The sequence below is a fragment of the Eremomyces bilateralis genome (genome assembly GCF_010015585.1).
Source record: "Eremomyces bilateralis CBS 781.70 unplaced genomic scaffold P152scaffold_12, whole genome shotgun sequence".
Taxonomy (NCBI): Eukaryota; Fungi; Ascomycota; class Dothideomycetes; order Eremomycetales; family Eremomycetaceae; genus Eremomyces; species Eremomyces bilateralis.
In genome coordinates this window covers 858-20,230 of record NW_022985078.1, presented here as the reverse complement: position 1 = coordinate 20,230, position 19,373 = coordinate 858, and the positions used below count along the sequence as shown (strand labels likewise).

The 19,373-nt window shown below is 52.6% G+C and overlaps 6 protein-coding genes across 6 annotated transcripts; 3 read left to right on the top strand and 3 right to left on the bottom strand.

The window, feature by feature from the left end:
• Positions 1 to 581: 581 nt before the first annotated feature.
• On the top strand, positions 582 to 4,051 carry P152DRAFT_437269 (DNA mismatch repair protein MutL; the record flags this gene model as incomplete). Its single annotated transcript, XM_033677577.1, has 5 exons — positions 582 to 614; positions 661 to 757; positions 804 to 890; positions 943 to 1,321; positions 1,375 to 4,051. 5 exons carry the CDS (start codon positions 582 to 584, stop codon positions 4,049 to 4,051), a joined length of 3,273 nt encoding a protein of 1,090 aa, XP_033533266.1.
• A 968-nt stretch (positions 4,052 to 5,019) lies between these two features.
• P152DRAFT_375968 (uncharacterized protein) lies at positions 5,020 to 5,550 on the top strand (the record flags this gene model as incomplete). The annotated part of the gene is made up of 1 exon (XM_033675612.1): positions 5,020 to 5,550. A coding segment is annotated over one exon (531 nt), but the record flags the coding sequence as incomplete, so codon positions are not given.
• Positions 5,551 to 6,332: 782 nt separating this feature from the next.
• On the bottom strand, positions 6,333 to 7,694 carry P152DRAFT_376498 (uncharacterized protein; the record flags this gene model as incomplete). Its single annotated transcript, XM_033675625.1, has 1 exon — positions 6,333 to 7,694. A coding segment is annotated over one exon (1,362 nt), but the record flags the coding sequence as incomplete, so codon positions are not given.
• Positions 7,695 to 8,159: 465 nt separating this feature from the next.
• On the top strand, positions 8,160 to 10,287 carry P152DRAFT_507864 (uncharacterized protein). The gene is made up of 3 exons (XM_033682556.1): positions 8,160 to 8,401; positions 8,454 to 9,638; positions 9,690 to 10,287. The coding sequence occupies exons 1-3, from the start codon at positions 8,208 to 8,210 to the stop codon at positions 10,225 to 10,227; spliced, it is 1,917 nt and encodes a 638-aa protein (XP_033533263.1). The 5' UTR covers positions 8,160 to 8,207; the 3' UTR covers positions 10,228 to 10,287.
• Positions 10,288 to 10,640: 353 nt separating this feature from the next.
• Positions 10,641 to 13,268, bottom strand: P152DRAFT_514776 (uncharacterized protein; the record flags this gene model as incomplete). Its single annotated transcript, XM_033682873.1, has 3 exons — positions 12,877 to 13,268; positions 10,718 to 12,816; positions 10,641 to 10,674 (listed from the first exon to the last, which is right to left on the bottom strand). The coding sequence occupies exons 1-3, from the start codon at positions 13,084 to 13,086 to the stop codon at positions 10,641 to 10,643; spliced, it is 2,343 nt and encodes a 780-aa protein (XP_033533262.1). The 5' UTR covers positions 13,087 to 13,268.
• A 383-nt stretch (positions 13,269 to 13,651) lies between these two features.
• On the bottom strand, positions 13,652 to 15,307 carry P152DRAFT_398615 (Carboxylesterase; the record flags this gene model as incomplete). Its single annotated transcript, XM_033676475.1, has 3 exons — positions 13,652 to 14,685; positions 14,735 to 14,983; positions 15,034 to 15,307. 3 exons carry the CDS (start codon positions 15,305 to 15,307, stop codon positions 13,652 to 13,654), a joined length of 1,557 nt encoding a protein of 518 aa, XP_033533261.1.
• Positions 15,308 to 19,373: the final 4,066 nt, after the last annotated feature.

Here is a 19,373-nt window from a genome sequence, read left to right as displayed (position 1 = left end):
CAATGATAAGCACTATGACATGGTATGGCCTCAAGTCCATGCCGCCTGGGGCGAGACACTCGTAGGTTGGAAGGCATTGGATGGCTCTTGCGACTATAGATAAGGTAAATTTGTGCAAATGAGAATTTCAGAGGGCTATGGAATAGTCAGCTACTCCTTCATGCATCAGACTGTTGCCCAGGGGAACAAGACCATCGTCTGCATTACAAGTCGAAAATGAAAAACTTTCGACCGGACTCAACGCAGACTTTCTATATTAATATAGATATCAAATTATAACTCTAAATCAGGCGAGTATGAGAATGTAGGGCACATAGGGAACGAACGTGGTTCCGTAAAGATATTGATAGTAGCTGGAAGCAATGTGGTTTCCGCATACAATAGAACCCTGCAGGTACCATATGTCACAGAACTGGAATTTCACGTGATTTCGCGTTTCCATCTACGCGTCATTTGTCGGACGTCGCGTTTCGACTTCAACCAACCCGCTCCAACAAATCCCAAGGAAGTCCCATCTGAATTTCCGTACTCCGCGGTACGGTGAATCTCGCATCGATTGTTAATTACGGATATGGGATGAGATGGCTACAATCAAGCCGATTGAGGGCAGATCCGTAAGTCGGTTGCCACGATTTTCAACATCATGTCTAATGTCAGTAGATCCACCAAATACAGTCGGGACAGGTTATAGTCGACCTTTGCTCGGTAGTCAAAGAACTGGTTGAGAATAGTCTGGATGCTGGCGCTACTTCAATTGGTAAGACGAGTGAGACCAGCCGCGTTCGAGATACTAACAGATTTAGACGTTCGGCTTAAGAACCAAGGCCTAGACGCGATCGAAGTACAAGACAATGGGTCCGGGATTGGTCCAGAAGACTTTGAGAGCCTTGGTATGCATCGCATGGAAATATATTAGCACATGACGGCTAACATCAAACTAAGCCCTCAAGCACTACACCTCGAAGCTCACAAGCTATGACGACCTCGAATCCCTCGACACCTTCGGTTTTCGTGGCGAAGCACTCTCCTCTTTGTCGGCCCTATCCAAACTCAGTATCATAACTACACGAGCGGAGGATGCTCCCAAGGGATCGAAGCTCGAATTTGAAATCAGCGGTCGACTCGGGAACAAATCGACTATAGCCAGCACGAAAGGCACGGCTGTTGCCGTCAGCAATATCTTTTACAACTATCCAGTTCGACGCAGGGAACTAGAAAAGAATATCAAAAGGGAATATGGGAAGGTTCTTGGGATATTGCATGCATATGCGTGTATTAGCACCGGCGTTCGATTCTCCGTGAGCAATATAGATAAGAAAGGGTAAGTGAGGACAACCCGACCTCCCTGATACTGTTACTGAGACCGTTGCATAGGAAGAAAACGGTTGTCTTCTCTACGAAATCTAATCCGACTACGAGAGAAAATATTGCCAATATCTATGGTGCGAAGACATTACTTGCTCTCGTACCACTTGATCTCCAGCTCGAGATGGAGTCATCCTCTAGTATTGCTGCGAAATTTGCGCAGAACGGGCCCGCAGAACGGCAGGTCATCATTGAAGGCCACATCTCTCGCCCTGCATCCGGCGAAGGCAGACAGCTGCCAGATCGCCAGATGTTCTTCGTGAACTCTCGTCCCTGTGGTCTTCCACAGGTCTCGAAGGCGTTCAACGAGGTGTATAAATCCTTCAATATGTCCCAATCACCTTTCATCTTTGCGAACTTGAAGATGGATACCGGCTCTTACGATGTCAATGTGTCTCCTGATAAGCGAACCATTATGTTGCACGACCAAGGGGAGCTCCTGGAATCCTTGAAAACGGCATTGGTGGAAATGTTCGGCGCACAGGATCAAACGATGCCGCAAGCGCAGCTGCTACAGAAAACCCAAACGCCCTTGCGGCAGTACCCAGCTTTTGCGAATACAGTCACAGGGCCAAAGCGGCCAATTGATGAACAATCTTCACCATACTACGGCAATGGTGGTAGCCGTGCCGCTGACAACGACCCATCATCAACGGTGGAGTTAGCGGACACCTCAAGCACTGTCGGAACCCCCAACAACCTAATCCAGAAGTTCGCATCACGGCTGGCCAACGTGCGTAACGACTCTGCGGGTGCCAAATCTCTTGCTGTACCTCATGTTTCAAACAAAAAGAGAAAGGTATCTAAGGCATTCGCGGCTCAATCTCCTACAGATGACGGCCATTCAGCGCAAGTCGATCTTTCGGATACGGAGGGCCAGGAACGTGAACCTGCGGCCCACGGAAGTCCTCTGTTCATTCCTGAAGGAGCGGAGGAGCCACCAGCTTCACCCCACGATTCAGAACAGGAGGAGATTCCATCCACCACCACAACTCCTCGACGTTCTCAACCTGGGGTTGTGCAGAGTGCTTTCGATCGTATGCGGTTCAAGAGACGCTCGCCCGACATTGCCACTGTCACGATTGGTGATGAGACTACCCAAGTGCCAATTGGATCAACACCGCATAAGCAAGGAAAAATTGCAAAGGCGAAGTCGACTGAGCGTCCTACTGTATCAAAGAAGTCAGCTCGGGAATTCAAGTCCGGACTTGCACTGTTTGCTGCGATCCGGTCGGCCGGGGAAGACACCTACCATCCTATAGCAAGCCAGATGGATGAAAGCGAAGATGAAGAGAGTCAAGCGGGCAGCCCTGCAGTCTCGTCAGAACCAGCTGAATCGGATTTGGAACGTGTCGCGGATTCTCCAGATCGTGATACCGTCAATGAGAATGAGGAAGCTCTGGAAGAATCGCAAGGAAACTTGGCTGAAGAGAGCCGCGTCCCTAGGGACGGCCCCAATATAGGTGAAGCCAGTGAAAGCGAACTACCCGCAGACGAGCCATTGCGCGGAGAATCCGATGATGAATACATCGATGAAGGCGAGGCTGCCAGAAAGCACCAAGCAAAAGAAGACGCACGCGTCGCGCGGCTAATTGCAGAAGCCGAAAAGCATTCTTCGAGACCAACAGATGAGAATTTGAAGCGGACGGCCAAAGCCCTGACGCCTAGACCCACCAAAACCTCGACATTCCACTTACAGAAGTCGGTGAAAGTCAATCTCTCTGCAATTGAGCGTCGACTGAGGGATATCTCAGACGTCTCGCTTATTGAGAGTGACGGAACCTCCGAGGCTGGATCACTCCTGGATGTGGAGGACCGAAAGGCAGAGGAGCGTCTATCTCTAACTGTCTCGAAGGCGGATTTTACCCGGATGCGAGTAGTCGGCCAGTTCAACAAAGGCTTCATCCTCGCGACCAGGCCAGACCATGCAACGAATGAAAAGTCACAGAGTCAAGACGGGGACGAGCTGTTCATCATCGATCAGCATGCCTCGGATGAAAAATTCAACTTCGAGCGCCTCCAAGCCGAAACCATCGTCCAAAACCAACGCCTCGTTCAGCCTCGCCGCCTCGAACTCACGGCCATCGAAGAAGAAACCATCCTCAACCGCCCGGCCCCCTTCCAAAAGAATGGCTTTACCCTCGACATCGACACTTCTGGCGCACACCCCGTCGGCCAACGCTGCAGCCTGCTCAGCCTGCCCATGAGCCGCGACACGAAATTCGACATCCGCGACCTCGAAGAGCTGATCGCGTTGGTCGACGAACAAGCCGTCGGGTCCGACGTCCCGCGCCCGAGCAAAGTGCGGAGGATGTTCGCGATGCGGGCATGCCGTGGGTCGATTATGGTCGGGGATGAGCTGACGATGCCGAAGATGAGGATGGTCGTGCGGCATATGGGGGAGATTGACAAGCCGTGGAATTGTCCCCATGGACGGCCGACGATGAGGCACTTGTTTGCGCTGGGGGGTTGGAGGGGGTGGAAGGAGGGGGATAGGTTGGCGGATGGCGTGGAGGAGTTGGATGAAGAGACGGATTGGCCGGAATTTTTGAGTCGGTATGGACAGGCGCCGAATAGTGATGAAGAGGATGAAGGCCCGAGCTCAGGGAACGCCGGCCCAGCCTCATTTGCAGGAATTAGAGGTGCGGCGATAAATGTCGACATGTCTGACGTCTCCCACCCATAACAATCGAGAAGACCATGATATCCATACCCCAAACCCAAAATTTCAAATTAACGCCAACTCCTCAGTCTCTCCGCACTAAACCATCCCGTCCCATCCCTGTTTCCAGCCGCGTCAAAATCCCCCATCGATTCCCCAACCGGCCTTGCTGTGCCGCGCTGTTTCACACAGCCGCCTACCCTGCCGCCTCCGGCCACGCCACCGCATCATCACCCATTCACACCTGCATCTCGCGCAACACAATGGTTAAATTAACCTCCCAACGAGGCTCAAAGTTGCTGCTTGCATACCCGCGTGGCACAGTGCGTGCGTGCGCAGACGGAAGGAATCAATAATGTGCCACTGGAATTCAGGCCGGCGGTCCCTTGCCGGACTTATCTTACGTGAGAATCGATAACTAGCGACATGGGCTACTTGTTACGATTAATCAGTTACAAGAGAACATCGCGGCCCAACCAAACGAGGGGAAATTGAATACAGTTTGGTTGAAGCCCATGTCTAGGCTTCTCGAATTCTCAGACTGGTTAAAACCCACTAATCCCAAGGGGACAATGGCACAGAATCACCAATCCCACCTAACGTCAGATATTGATCCTATAAGGCTCCATATCTATTATTGATCGGTATCCGCAGGCTCGGCGTTGGGTTGCAGCTCGGTGTCAGTTTGGCATCGCATACCTCCGTAGAGGCTGCTCGTTGGGAACGATGCCAATCCCCGGTGCTCAGTCCTCTCTGCTGCTCGTATTTACTGTATAGATGGGAATGCGGCGTGGAAATTTGACAAACCCAGCCTCATCTCTGTCTCCCACGGGAATGTCGTCCATTTTTCCTTTTCGTTCACGTCTTAATGTTTGATGCCATACTATCGCCATTCTATTCCACTGCTCGTTCATATCTCTCATGCTTCACTATTTTAATGCTTCCCTATTTTAATACTCACAATGTACTTTCAATTCTCCCCCCGCACAGTCGACTTCTCCTGCCCCGTTCAAGGCTCCTCCTGGCACGTCTGCTACGAGAAAGATAGCTCCCACTTTGTCGGCTGCTGTCGAACCGATCCATGCGCGAAAGGCTGCCCCGACGGCGCCCTCGAACCCGCGAGTTTCCCCGCGGAAGAGCACGACAAACTGGGCGACCAGTTCTGCCAGGTGGGCCAATGGTATACCTGCACCGGGACGCACCCGCCCTTCGTAGGATGCTGCGTGAGCGACCCGTGCAAGGCCAAAGGATGTCCGAAGAAAGATTTGCGCGCGGGGCAATTATCGCAGAATGCGGCGCAGGCGGCGGCGTTCTTGCCGGCGGGCGTCTCGATCGTGCCCGTCGCGGGTCCGTCCGTGACGAAAGCTAGCGATCCGTCCGCGACGAAGGCCAGCAACCCAGCCAACGGCAAAGCCAACGGCTCCAAACTCCGCATCATCGCCGGTTCGGTCGTCGGGGCCGTCTCATTCCTCCTCCTCGTAGTCTGCGCCATCATCTACTTCATCCGACGAAACCGAAAACGCGCCTACGCCTACAGCAGAGCCCACACCGCTCACACTATCCCCAACCAGCGCGATAACGACGTCATCCCCTCCATGCCACTGAAACACATGTCCACCACCACCTCCGAATCCTATACGTCTCCGCCCCCCGCCCTCATTGTGTCCTCCACATCACAGACACCCCGCTTCTCAAACGGCCAGCTCACCGGGACAATGGTAGGTTCGGAGGGGGATGAAACGGAGTCGAGGCCGGCGGCGACGCCGCATATGAGCCAGTACTCGTCGTGCTCGCCGTATGTGTCGGGGCTGGGGATTGGGGAGGTGAACAGCGCGGGGTGGCCGAGTCCGCAGCAGAGTCCATTGCCGGATTGTTTGCATGTTGGGCCCGGAATGCAGTCACGGACGGAGGATCGGGCGGTGGAGTTGGAGGCGGAGGTACCGGGGCGGAATCAGGGAGAGAGGCCGATGCCGGAGCTGGGGAGACAGAGGATGTGGTGATGGGGTCGAGTGCTTTGTTTGTTCGTTGCAGCGTTTCACATAGCAGACATGTTTTGAATATCGGTTTTTGGTTGGGCCTTCACGGAAGAACGCGTGACCACATTGTATGGTATATGTCGATTCGCTAATGTACAACCATTTACACATCGCTCTTGAAATACACAAATTCCAGGTACGCAGCGATTCTACGCCGCCGCGAGCTGCGGCGCTTCGATCGGTACGGTTCCCATGGGTTCTCGCATGTTGATCACTATGATCTCTCGGAGATATCGGGATATGATTGCACCATCCGCCTTCAAGTCGTCCAGGAGCTGATAGCAGCGTCGGTCCTTGTTTTTCGCCAAGGCGACGGTTAGCTGGTTGAGGGTCGCTTCGGTCGGTTTGAAGTTGGCATCCCTCATTTCCGCATAATATTGGATTGCGTAATCTAGGTCGCCCGTCCTCGTGCAGGTGCCAATGATATCATCGAAAACAGTGGCATTCGGGGTGACCTTGAGCGCAATCATCTCTGAGGCGAGGTACATGGCCGTATCCTTTCGGTCCGCGTTGATAGATGTTCGACAACACCGGAAGAGGTGTGAGAAGGTGGTGATGTTCGCTCCAAATTTGCAGAGCTCGTGAAGGTTGTTGTAGATGTCCATGGCGGGTCCTAGCATTTGAGCACTGGAGGCCATAGTCTCTAAGACCACGTTGACAGCCTCAACTGGGATGTCTTTTCCCTGCCGTTTTAGATATTGAAGCATACCCATGGTGGTATTCCAGTTCGTCTTGCTCTCCTTCATATATGTAAATGTGGACCGGGTGCTCCCCCTATCCGGAGATACACCGGCGCTCGCCATGGTACACATGATGGAAAACGCCCCAGGGAGGTTTTTCTCTTTGATATGGGTGTCGATGAGAGCATCGTATTGGTCCACGGTGAAGACATGCTTCCTGTTCCCGAGCACGCGGAAAACGTCCAAAGCGAGCTTGACGTCTCCTGCTCTTGAAGCAGTCTCAAGGACGTTCAAGCAGATTCCTGTCGGCGGATTGAGATACCATGTGCTGATCCTCCTCTTCCATGCATGAAGGGTGGCATCGTAATGGTGAATGCTGCTCGCTGCATCTAAGAAATGATACCAGATCGGTCCCGTAAGCGCATTGGGCGCTTGCTCTTCCGCAAGCTTGACTTGACGAAAAGCTTCTTCGATCTCCTCCACATTGCAGAGACTGTGGATAAGCATACCTCGTAACCAGTTGGGAAATGGGATTGCCCTGACCCACATGTCCTCCAGCTTTTTGATGGCCATTTCGAACTGTCCCTCCCGTATCAAGCCTGACACCACATCGTAATGATACGATGAAGGCAAATTGTACCATCGTTGACTGACGTATTCCAGAACCTCGTTTCGAAGAATGAAGTCTGGATGCACCGCGAGGACTTTGATCACACTGTGGCACAGTGCCGCATCCGGTTCGAGACCTTCGTCTGCGAGTTCCTGAAGAATGGATATCACCGACTCCGCGGAGCCATGTGGGGGGTTTATGTTGGCCAGAACCAAGGCGCGGTACAATCGCAGGTTCGGCTGCTGTGCCCGCTCGCTGATCAGGTATTTAACGAGTCGCTCCGTGTCTTCGATATATCCCCGGGATGCTTGAGATAGGAGGTCTTCGTAAAGCTGGTCCGTAGACTTCGTGGGTAGAGTCGTCCAGAAATCATCGTCGTGTGGTAAGCGGAGCTGGTCATAGCTATAGGTCGCATACGACTTCGGGTTGAAGTTCAGAGTACCGGTCAGATTACTTTTGTATCGTAGATAAGGCAATGATGATATGGAGGGAAGCGCATTGAAATGGGGAGCGCGTCTCGGAGTGATCTTGGAGAGGTGGTGGAGGCTGGAGACTTCGAAGGAAGGGCAAAGGCAGCGCCACAGGCTGTCTATAAGAAGTTTTGAGGATGGCATAGCATTACGGTATCGAGCAAGTGGTTGGTAGGAAGGAAATGGTCGCAGTGAGATTCTTTTACTAGAGACGAGACAGCGAAAGGTCGAAGTTGCAGTCGAACTTTGACGATGGAGGACCCCTGCCACTGGGCCCACTTTTAACCGGCTCACTCACAGCTTCCGTTCAACGTCACTTCATCACTACATATTCAATATCAAATCGCATAGCATCAGGAATTCGGCGAGGTTGGGATACACAGGATGGATATCACTCATTCTATTCTCTCCAACCGTGAGAGTGCCTTGCTCACCGGGGACTATGGCACTTATCATGCGCAACTGTCTCGTCAGCTACGCTCGGTCAGAAAGCGAGTGGGATGGACCACGTCTTCGAAAAATACAAAATATGTCCAGCGACCCGATATCACCGCAGAAGACATTGGTGGGAATAAGGAGTATGATGCGAAGGATCGTATATCCATTTAATATTTGCTGACAATATGCCAGATTCGTTACTCTGCTACTCCTCACCGCGGAGCGTGCTAGAGCGCATGCCATGCAATTGAAGGCCCAAAAGGCAACCGACAACTCAGGAAAAGGACCGACTGGCTCCGCTCGAAGCCACATAATTTCTCGATTGAACAAGGCGGCCAAGTGTGCGAACAACCTAACTCTGCTATTGCATGACCGTGGAGCCACGAAATCCACCGATGAAGATGTCCTCGAAGCCGAAGCATGTGTGCTGATGTTGAAGGGCGAAGAAGAGTTCGAAAAACAATCCCAAGGCAGCAGAGATCGCGATGCCCAAGGCTCGAGGGAGCGATGGCAAACCTGCCTCACCCACTTCTCCGCTGCACGAGTCATCTACAATGCACTGTTCAAGTCGACGAAGAATGAGCAGTTCAAGGAGTTGATTGCGAATACGATCGACCCAAGTCTGGAATACGCGTCGTACCGTGCGCATGGGACCCGAAAAACTGCCGTGGCTGCGGTAGCAAGGCGGTATTTCCCAGCGGACAACGAGCAGCTGCTCGGCCTGATTGAGAAGCTGGACTCCGATGCGCTGAAGGATCCCAGGGAGTTGGCCGGGAGGACGTCGACGGAGAATTTCCCCACCAACATATCTTGGCGTGGCAGGGAAGCGAATATCACCGACGCTTCAATTGGGCAAGCATTGGCGACTGTTCAAAGCGAAGCGGCGAAGCTGAAGTCCGCATTGGCCGATCTGATGCAGTCGTCGAACAAGGAGCGCGGAGCCGCGTACGATGACATTCTCATCGCAAATCAAGATGCCGCTGACACGGTCCGCCATGCGATCGAAGAGCTGGAGAAAGAAGGTGTCGATGAGGGCGATACCAGAATGCAGGATCTCCGTGTGACGAGCCTAGCGATCAACTATGATCTCATTGGATGGCGGGTTGGCCGAAACCGCATGCTTATCGGTTTAGATGATGGATTGAAAATGGAAGGGGAGAAAGCCAGGCGACCACGACGACCAAGGAAAGACGGTAAGGAATGGGTCGAAAAGCCTGAAGGGACTGGAAGAGCACTGGCAAGATTCCGAGAGCGAGTAGTGCTGTACAATGGCATCTTGCAGAGCATCGATTCGGTCAAGGAGCTGAGGGGTGCTGCGCGAGACCAGACATTTCTGAAGGAGTTGGAAGGGCAGCTGGCGTACTTCCGCGCCCTGAAGTAAGTCCCCACTCGATCAATTTCGAATGAACATAAAATAACCAGCCATAGGTGCCTGAACATAGCATATGCGCATTCCTTGCAATCCGCAACAACCAACGCCCTCGCCCTCCTCTCCCAAGCCAAAGACCTCTCAACCAACGCATCCTCGACCGTCTCATCCTCGCTCTCCGAATCCGACGTTCCTAAGCTATCCTTCACGTCTCAGCAATCCACATCCCTCCAGTCCCACCTCCAATCCCTCGTCCTCCGCTTCCACAGCCTCGCCGACATCCAAGACCGTCTTGAAACCGAAGCCGCCGAAGCCAACAAGGCCCGCACCGCCGCGCCCCCGGTGATCGAGCGGCTTGCTGCCTATCCACCTGGTGGGCCGGATGTAAACCAGATGGTGGAGTACCCGCCAAAGCTGAGTCCGGTGCCGGTCAAGCCGCTGTATCTGGATTTGGCGTGGAATTATATACATTATCCGGGTCAGGGTGAAGAGGTTGCGGCTGCTGCCGCGCCTGTGGAGGAGGCTGGGGAGGAAGAGACGGAGGCAGAGGAGCCGAAGCCGGCGAAGCGGGGGTGGTTTGGGTTTGGCAGGGCGTAAGCTAGCGAAATCAGATACAATTTCACACCTGAACTATGGTGATCTGCGATAGTTTGTACCAACTACAGATTCTTGCATTCCACCCTTGACTTCGCGACCGCGCCCCACTTCTAACGATCCCCAACTTCAAAATCACGCCTTCAACCCCTCCAACAACGCCCCATCCCCCTTCTTCTCCACCACCGTAAACATCTCCCCCTCCAGATCTAAACCCCTCTCCGCCCGCTCGTACGCCTCTCCCGTCCGATCCAACAAGATCCGTAACTCTTCATCCCCCAACAAACCCCCCTTCCCCATCTCCTCCACATCATACCTCTCCCCATCCGTCCGCCTTAACAACCGCTGCAACTCCTGAATCTCGTCTCTTGCCTCCCTGTCTTTATTATCCGTCCTCGTCAACCCCCCCTTCCGGATCACCAACTTCTCCAACCGCCGTTTTCCTTCCGCCTGGTCGAGGATCAGCTGCTCGACCGTCCCCCGCGTCGCGAACCGGTAGACGATCACGTTGCGCGTCTGCCCGATCCGGTGCGCCCGATCTTGCGCCTGCAGGTCCTGTTGTGGGTTCCAGTCGCTATCGAACAGGATCACGGTGTCGGCCGCAGCGAGGTTGATGCCCTGTCCGCCCGCCCTGGTACTCAGTAAGAACAAATTGCTCGCGTTTTTCGCTGTCTTGCCAGTGGGGGGCTGGTTGAAGGCGTCGATCTGCGCTTGGCGCTCGACCTGCGGAACGGAGCCGTCGATGCGGCAAATATTCCAGTCACGGAGAGCGGTGGCATAGAGTTCGAGGAGGTCGAGTTGGGTTTTGAATTGCGAGAAGATGAGGACTTTGTGACCGCGTTGGAATAATGGGGGGAGGAGGGAGTCGAGGAGCAACATCTTGCCGGAGGACGTGACTAGGGATTCATCGACGGTCACCTCGGCGGCGTTGGAAGCCTGTGCGTGGATGTCGAAAGGGTTGAAGAAATTGTAGGGGGAGTCACAGCAGAGTCGGAGTTGCATGATCGGGTTTTGCAGTTTCTTTTGTGCGACCTGTTTCTTTGCCAGTGCGAAGGTCTCTGCCTGTATGCGGTCTGCTTCCTCGTCGGATACAGGCTCAGAAATGTCGGGACTCTCTGAAGACCCGTGCGTATTTTCGAGTCGCTTGAAATATTTAGAGTCACTGACTTCTTGGTAATCTTTTTTCCTACCCCGGGTGCGACCGAGCATAGTCGATCCAGGCGTCGATTCGCGACTGGACTTGGCGCTTTTTAGAGGAGTGTCTGCTCGGCCATCGTGACCTTTGCGCTTTAGGCTGGAACTGCTGCCCACTCGTCGAGGTGTCGAGGCACCGCTGCTAAGCGTCTCGATGACTTTGTCTTCAAGATACGTCCGGCTGGTACCATCAAGAATCGCCTGGTACAGTTCTCGCTGCATGGGACTCAATGGAGCGTAGAGCACGTACTCCCGTTTCTTCGGCATCATGCTTTCGACGTCGGCTTTGACTCTTCGCAGCAGGAATGGCTTTAGGATGGCATGTAAGGAAGCGATCAGCTTTTGCTCCCGTTCCGCCGTGAAGATCTGATCGTAGTCATCTTTGTCTTTTAGCGCCGAGAAATCGAACCAGCTCTCGAAGGCTTCGAGCTTATTAAAGATCTGCGGCATCAGGAAGTTGAGCAGGGACCATAGTTCGCGGAGGTTGTTCTGCAGCGGAGTTCCAGTGATGAGCAGCCTGTTCGCCGAAGCGTACGACTGCAGTTCGCGGATGAGTCGGCAGTTGATATTCTTGATCCGATGCCCTTCGTCGATGATGATGAACTTCCATCCGAACTTCGACAAGTATTTGCTGTCGTTCATGCAGATCTCGTAGGTCGTGATGACCACGGGGAACTTATCCGTCCCCGGATTCTTCAGCTTCTTCCTCCGTATCTCCTCCCGTTCCTGTTTGCTTCCATGATACAGCACTACCGGGATGTCCGGGGTCCACTTCTTGAACTCCGATACCCAATTGCTCGTCGTGCTCAGCGGTGCGGCGATTAGAAACGGTCCGTAGCTCTGGCGCTCCCACAAAAACGCAAGGAATGCAATCGTCTGAATCGTCTTCCCCAATCCCATCTCATCTGCCAATATCCCATTCAGTCCGTTCTCGTAGAGCGATGCTAGCCATTCCAGCCCTTCTAGTTGATATGACCGCATCGTTCCACCGCTGACCAAGTCTGGTTGGTGCGCTCTTCGGAGATTCTGCACGCCAACATCGCTTGTTTGAATATTATCGTCCACCGCTTCCTTCAACGATTCGGTGATATCACCCGTTCCGGCTTTCGCTTCGACGTCCTCCTTCTTGAAATAGCTGGATATCTTCCCCTTTCCCGGCTCTTTCTTTGCAGGCTTTCCGCGCCCTCGAACGGCCAGTTTCTTGGATGGCGACTCAGGCTGAGCTGTATCCTTTGTAGTTCCTGCCGCCGATGCTCTCGTTGCCCGCCGCTGCGAATCTTCTGCGACTTTCTCAGCGACATCTTCGCGCTTCTGGGCTCGTTTGCGGTCTTTGGAGTCTCGCGCCACGTCTTCATCTTCTTGACGTTGGATCTGTTGGAGGATAATTGAGGAATAAAGCTAGGATTCATCAGCAACTTCACCAATAGGGAATAACTCGCAGTGAGAGCGCCTGTGTACCTTGCTCTGGCTAAGCAAATACTCCAGTGCCTTGAACTTCTTATCCACGGCCCCTTTGCCACCGCTGAGATCCTGTTGCCGTTCCTTCTTGAGTTCCTCGTCTCGTTTCGCATCTTCTTGTTCGTGGGCAGTTCGTAGGTTCTCCTCTTCAGATTGCATGGACTGTGACACCGGCTCAATACGCCGGTTGGTGCTCTCGTCCGCAGCCATCTTGAAGGCGAGTGAGTGTAGGGATTTCGGATCACTGTGGATCTCTCGTATGATGGTATACAGAGCAGAATTCCGCCACCGGAGGTATAATTATCAAAAGCTCAACTCCCACCAGGATAAATTATTCAGATGCAACACGTCTGGATACCATTGGCTTTGTTGATGGTTCACACAAGGAAGACACTTTACGCGGGCGATCGATTTTGACGCGTCGAAGTCGTGACGCGATTGCGCCCTTCGAATATCCATAATCCCTGTCACACACCCAATATCCATGGATAGTTCCCATCACAACAGACCTGAAGAGTGAAGACCAACGGTCCAGAAGACGAGATCTAGTTACACAACTGCATCACTCGGATATCAAACATCAGGGTGAGTTTCCTGACATCTACATGTCGCATTGTATTGATCGTGTTTTTATACAGATAGTAATATTAAGAAAGTGACCTCGTATCCATGCCCTGACTAGCCATTCCATCCAAGGAAATAACTCCCCCAACTTTTCGCCAAAATGCAACCCTGACTAGATACCCATCGCCATCGTGACACATATTTTAACTCTTTAGATGCCCGAAAGCGCGATGATCGGCGCCAAAATCGGGCAGACGGCATCCAACGTCGACGCGGGAATGTACGCCGGCTCGCGGCTGCCAAAGTGCCAGACCTGCGTTCCATTTCCGGAGGGGGTAAGCTTCGGCCACCCACTGCCCGGTCCGAGAGTTGGGTTCTTCGCGAACGAGGCCCAGGAGGTCTGCATGAGCAAGCTGAGGAGTTCCTGCTGCGGCACGGAGCCGTCCCGCTTATAGGTGCCGAAGATGTAGGGGATCTCGGACGAGTGGTATGCACCGCTGCCCTCGAATGGCGTGTCGTTGGCGAAGGTCGAGTTGAAGAAGTAGCGCCAGACCGGGGTGTTGATGCTGGCGGGGATGGAGGCGACCTGGGAGGCGGGGCAATGGAAGGTGAGGTCGGTGATGGCTTGGCCGACCTTGAGGATATCGGTGTCCAAGGGGGCATAGAAAGTGCGCAGCGCCTCTTGGATTTCCGGGATGGGGATCGTGGTGAGGAATGCTTCGAAGGCGCCGGGGAAGTTCAGGCCGAGGGAGATGGCGAAGGCGGATCCTTCTTGCGCGTTGGTGCCGATCAGGATGGGAACCTTGGCCGTGTCCCCGGCTTTGAGTTCCGCGGCCACAGTGTTGGATGCGGTGACGTTGTCAACGACAGGTCCGAAAGACAGGGCTTGTCGCTCGACGATGTCCTTGACCTTGGATGCGGGAGCGGCACGCACACATTCCAGGGCTGCAGTCCCAGTGCAATTGAGTGCGCTTGCAAGACCGTCCCAGCCGGAAGAACCAGCAGCGAACGATGCAGCCTGGCTTTGCATGATGGCAGCGCGGAATGGAAGCGGGTTGGGAGGGTTCACGTAGAGTTGTTTGACGGAATACCCGCCTGCAGACTCGCCGAAGATGGTAATCTTGGTGGGATCGCCTCCGAACTTGGCAATGTTCTTGTAGGTCCAGTCGAGAGCCTTCCGTTGGTCGAGGAAAGCGAGATTCTGCTCAGTCGGAGGGATTCCCGGCGCATTGGGGAAGCCGAATACTAGATTTGTGTAAGCGAACGCTACGGGATTGGACGGGATTAAACTCACCATTTGTCCTGTAGTTATGCGTGACAACAATCACATCCTGGACTGCAGCCAAGTTGGAGCCATCATAGATAGGCAATGAGCCGGTGCCAAACTGCAAGTTCCCGCCATAGATCCAGAACATAACCGGCCTGCCACCTCGTGGAGCCGCTGTAGATGGAGCATAGACGTTGACATACAAACAGTCCTCGCTCTCCTCAGGCATAGGGGTGCTGAAGACCTTGATTGTGAAGTTCCGGGTATCTTCGGGATCTGCCAACCTAGTCAGCCATAGTGTCATGAGCTTCGGTAAGAATACTTACAGTTGAACTGCTGAATACATGCCGGCTTCAACGCCGTTGCACTTAATGGCGATGTCCATGATGCCGGGTTTTGAGGAGGGCTGAACCGTTGAGGCGGCGCAGCAAACGGGATCCCGAGAAACTTGTTCACGGTTCCAGCGAAGTTGGGCACGCTCGTCTGTGTTCCAATAACAGGACCGGACGAGATGGTAACAGTTGGTGATTGGCATGAAACAGCACCTATCGCGAACAAGAAGCTCACAGCGACATGAGTGAAGGTATCCTTGAAAGCCATGTTGAAGGAAGGAGTTCTGGAAGGATGCTGATCGACAAACACCTCACCGATTAGTGCCTGGCTCTTTCGTTTTATAAACGTCGATTGAACCTTATCCTTTCGCTGAGATAAAATAAGCGACCTTCGTGCAGCTTCAATCAGCTTCATCGACCTGTTCTTGCGGACTTATGCCCAAGGGCGGATTCTGGACGCCGAAATAGGTACGCAGTGTCTGGTCTGTGGTCTGTGGTCTGTGGAGCTTTTAATTGCGACCTCTAATATTCCCGAAGGGTCCTTTGGGACCACTTTCATTTCACACCGTCAACCTCTTCGTACCATAGCCTAGAAACCGTCACGCTGGGATCACCCGGCCGCGGAGCCGTACCGCTATATACTGTAGCTCCATATCCAGGAAGGCTCCCCATATATCTCTTGGAAGCTAAGCATCAGCCTCGGTAACCGAGCCGAATGGACGTTTTCTTCTGCCTTCCATGCAGATGTACGTACCCACCTCACTCTCTGACCATATGATGAACACTATAGGTAGGTGTAGACAGTGGGAGCCATGAAAGGACTAAGGAGGGAGGTACTACATGTATGACTCAAGAGAAGACTGCTGCATGATTCAAAACAACACTGACGCCCGAGGGGCAAGCATGAGATTCTCGGAGAATACTTCTGCACTGTTCTAAGCAACGGTGACGCATGATAAGATGACAAGGACACCGGTACAGCGACGATGGGATAACCGGAGGGCGTCCCAATTCCCAACGCTGCGGTGACTAGGGCTCGGTTAAGACGACTTTGTATAGACTTCGGAGGAATGATGATCGACAGGTTCGGGTCAAGCCCTACATTGGAAAGCTCTAGAAGGCTTATACCGTGGACCGGTAGACGTTATGTATGCTGGGCGCAAATCTGTGTTCGCCGTCCGTTCCTGTTGCAGCTAGATGAATGAGGCTCACGTCGTCCCGGGATGAATGCTGGAGACAGGCGCAGGGGTTCGTAGTGACCAGGATGCGTGGGGGGTTGTGGGCAGGGACAACCGAATGTTACCCCGGCTGTCATCTCTGCCGAATATTGTAGGCTGAGCCACCAGGAAATCTCGCGCCCATTTATTACGACACCGCCACATCGACGGACCGGACGTCTAACGTCCCGTCAGACGTTCAGGAGAGGAACTTCTATCAAACGTGATAAATCATAGATGTGACTTGCTTCCTGACATTATTATTGAGCGCTGAATCGATGGGGGTCATCCTCGTATAACTACACGAGTCAATCAGGTGGCTAAGCGGCGCTAGGACGGAGGCGTCTGAGTCACGTGATTATTATGGACTCCTGTCGCTGAGTGTCGCAGGCCAAGGCATGAGCTCTAGGAGTCCAAGGCTACAAACTGCATTAATAATCTTGCCGTGACTCTCGTATATCTGTAGGGCCGGGGGACCAGGCATTCAGCTAGAACACACAACTTACACAATACAACAACTTCGCTGCTGGAACAACAGCACCTCACTCCCAACCATTTTAGCACATCACGTGCGGCAACTCCTTTTATTGGATCGAAACGTGTCTTATTAAGAAACTATACAAATGAGAGTGAGTGACAAGGTCTGGAATCTGGATGCGCAAGGTCTGCGATTACCAAGTTCCATTAATCTAAACTGAAGAGAGAGAAGGAAAAAATATCCCAGCGCCTCTGTGCGCGAGATATAAACTCTTCTCTCTGCTATCCTAACACAGCTCAACACAGCTCCTTAACACAGCTCCTTAACACAGCTCCTTAACACAGCTCCTTAACACAGCTCCTTAACACAGCTCCTTAACACAGCTCCTTAACACAGCTCCGTCCTAACACATAGCTCCCATATATGACTATCCTTGATAATCCTCCATGCCATCCACTAGCCACATCCCTGTGGCGTCAGCCATACTTAAGGGCCCAGGCCACAGGCCCGGGACCATAACAGTGAGAGTGCCTGGAGGAACGAAGTTCCGTAAGGTCTGAGTGCCCCGCGAGGATCGAAATACTATGCACTTAAATCACATGACATTCACGTGAGTTTCACGTGATTTGTCCCACTTCAACCCAGGCTGGAGACTTGAGTCGAGCCACTCGCTTCATTTGCACTCGCTCGCCAAGGACTCGCTCGATGCTCGCTCAAGATTCGTAGCGAGTCTCCCGCTAATCCTCTTCCATACTAGTCTACCAATCTTGCTGGACTTGGACCCCAGATTTGCTCGTTATGGCTATAAAACCATATGAATTACATAGCAATGACGGCTTCATGTCGAAATTCGATGTTCATTGCTCATGTTACAAATGTACAGTAGCTCAAAACCGAAATTCAAGTCTGTGTCTTGGTCCGGTTTCACCAAAAGTCCGTGAGATTTCAAGAAAACGAGATTCCGATCATGGAAAACATCAATATGGCATCGTATACAGACTCGTACTCCTCGACCTCGTCGTCTGAGACCCCATATACCACGGAAACAGACCGACTGCTAGAGTTTGTCCCCCTGCGACCTCAGCTCGACAAATACGGTCTATATGCGGTTGACGTTCCTCCAACGCGTCAAGCAATGCGGAAGAAACACCGGACAAGCTCCATATGGTACTGGGGGTTTACAGTACGGAAAATGGGCGATACAGAGGAAGAGATACCGTACTGGGTCTGTCGTAAATGCTGGTTTCAAGCGAAATCGATCAACGATATCAAGATGTATTCGATATCAGCTACTTCCAATGCCCGTCGACATCTCATAAACGATCACGGTTTTCTCAGGCATGGATCGAAGGTTATCCCTCCAGGACATCCAGAATCGTGGGAGGATTTTACAGGATACCGTCAGAGGACCCTCCTCAACGCCCACACAGCCTATTTGAAATGGCTAGTGGTTGATGGAGTGCCTTTTCGTCAGGCTTCGTCAAACAGCTTCAACGCGCTGATGGAGTCTTTAAGTGGTGGAGAGATTGAGATGGGAGTACGCAACCATAAGTCTGTGCGCAAGAAAATTGATCTCGCATACAAGGAATGTCGTCGTCTCGTTTCTCATAAGATCTCGCGGAGTCTTAGCAATGTTTCACTGTCTTATGACATCTGGACCTCTACGAACGACCTTCCTTTCCTTGGGATCGAGGCGCATTTCATCTCCGGGGAAGGAATACCGCGTCAACAAAATATCCTCTTACGGCTAGAGGAGATCGAAGGTGCTCATACCGGCGACAATATCGCACAGCTCCTTACCAAGGCTATCCAAACGTTTGAGATACAGGCAAGGATTGCGTTCCTAATGTCTGATAACGCGGAAAACAACTCTACCGCGGTTAAAGAGCTTGGGAAGCTCCTAAATCTCACTTTATCGGGAAGGCGTTTACGCTGTAGTACCCACATCGTGAATTTAGTTTGCCAACAGCTTTCCAGGGACCATTCGTCTAATATCGAAGCCAGCAATGACAATGGGCTTGATACTATACGACCTAGGCGGGCTGAAGGCTACACGGATTTGGATTCTGGGTTTCCTACCAATACCGACATAGAGCCCATTACCAAGCTTAAAGCTATCATTGGTCATATCAAAAAGAGTCCTAAACAGGAGAAAGAGTTCTTTACGATACAGACTGATATTATTGAGGATATGACGGGCAACGAAAAGTCCATTAAGACCGATCGGCCCCTTAGAATCGTACGTGAGAACGCCACACGGTGGAACTCGCGGTACGATTCGGTCCAGCGAGCCATCAAGCTGCGTGTCGCTATTGATCAGTACTGCGAGCGGTATCAGCACCTTCAGGGCCTTACCGTCGACGATTGGCGTATCCTTGAGAAACTTATCGAGTTGTACGAACCGATGAAGCATGCGACCTGGATCCTGGAAGGGAATGCGGACCATGGTGCTAAAGGGGCTCTTTGGGAGGCGTATCCATCGCTTCTTATGATTATCCGGGCCCTGGAGGGTTTCCTCGCGGATCTTTCACAGAATCAGGAGCTCCAGGAGCTCGTAAGGGCCATACAAGCGGCCCTGGTTAAGGCGAAGGAATACCGGTCTAAGATGGAGGATATTCCTGCGTACAGACTCGCCCTTC

Coding starts and splice junctions, on each gene's coding strand:
- P152DRAFT_507864 (XM_033682556.1), top strand. CDS start 8,208: ATGGATATCACTCATTCTATTCTCTCCAACCGTGAGAGTGCCTTGCTC. Junction 8,402..8,453: donor GACATTGGTGGGAATAAGGA/GTATGATGCGAA, acceptor ACAATATGCCAG/ATTCGTTACTCTGCTACTCC. Junction 9,639..9,689: donor GCGTACTTCCGCGCCCTGAA/GTAAGTCCCCAC, acceptor AACCAGCCATAG/GTGCCTGAACATAGCATATG.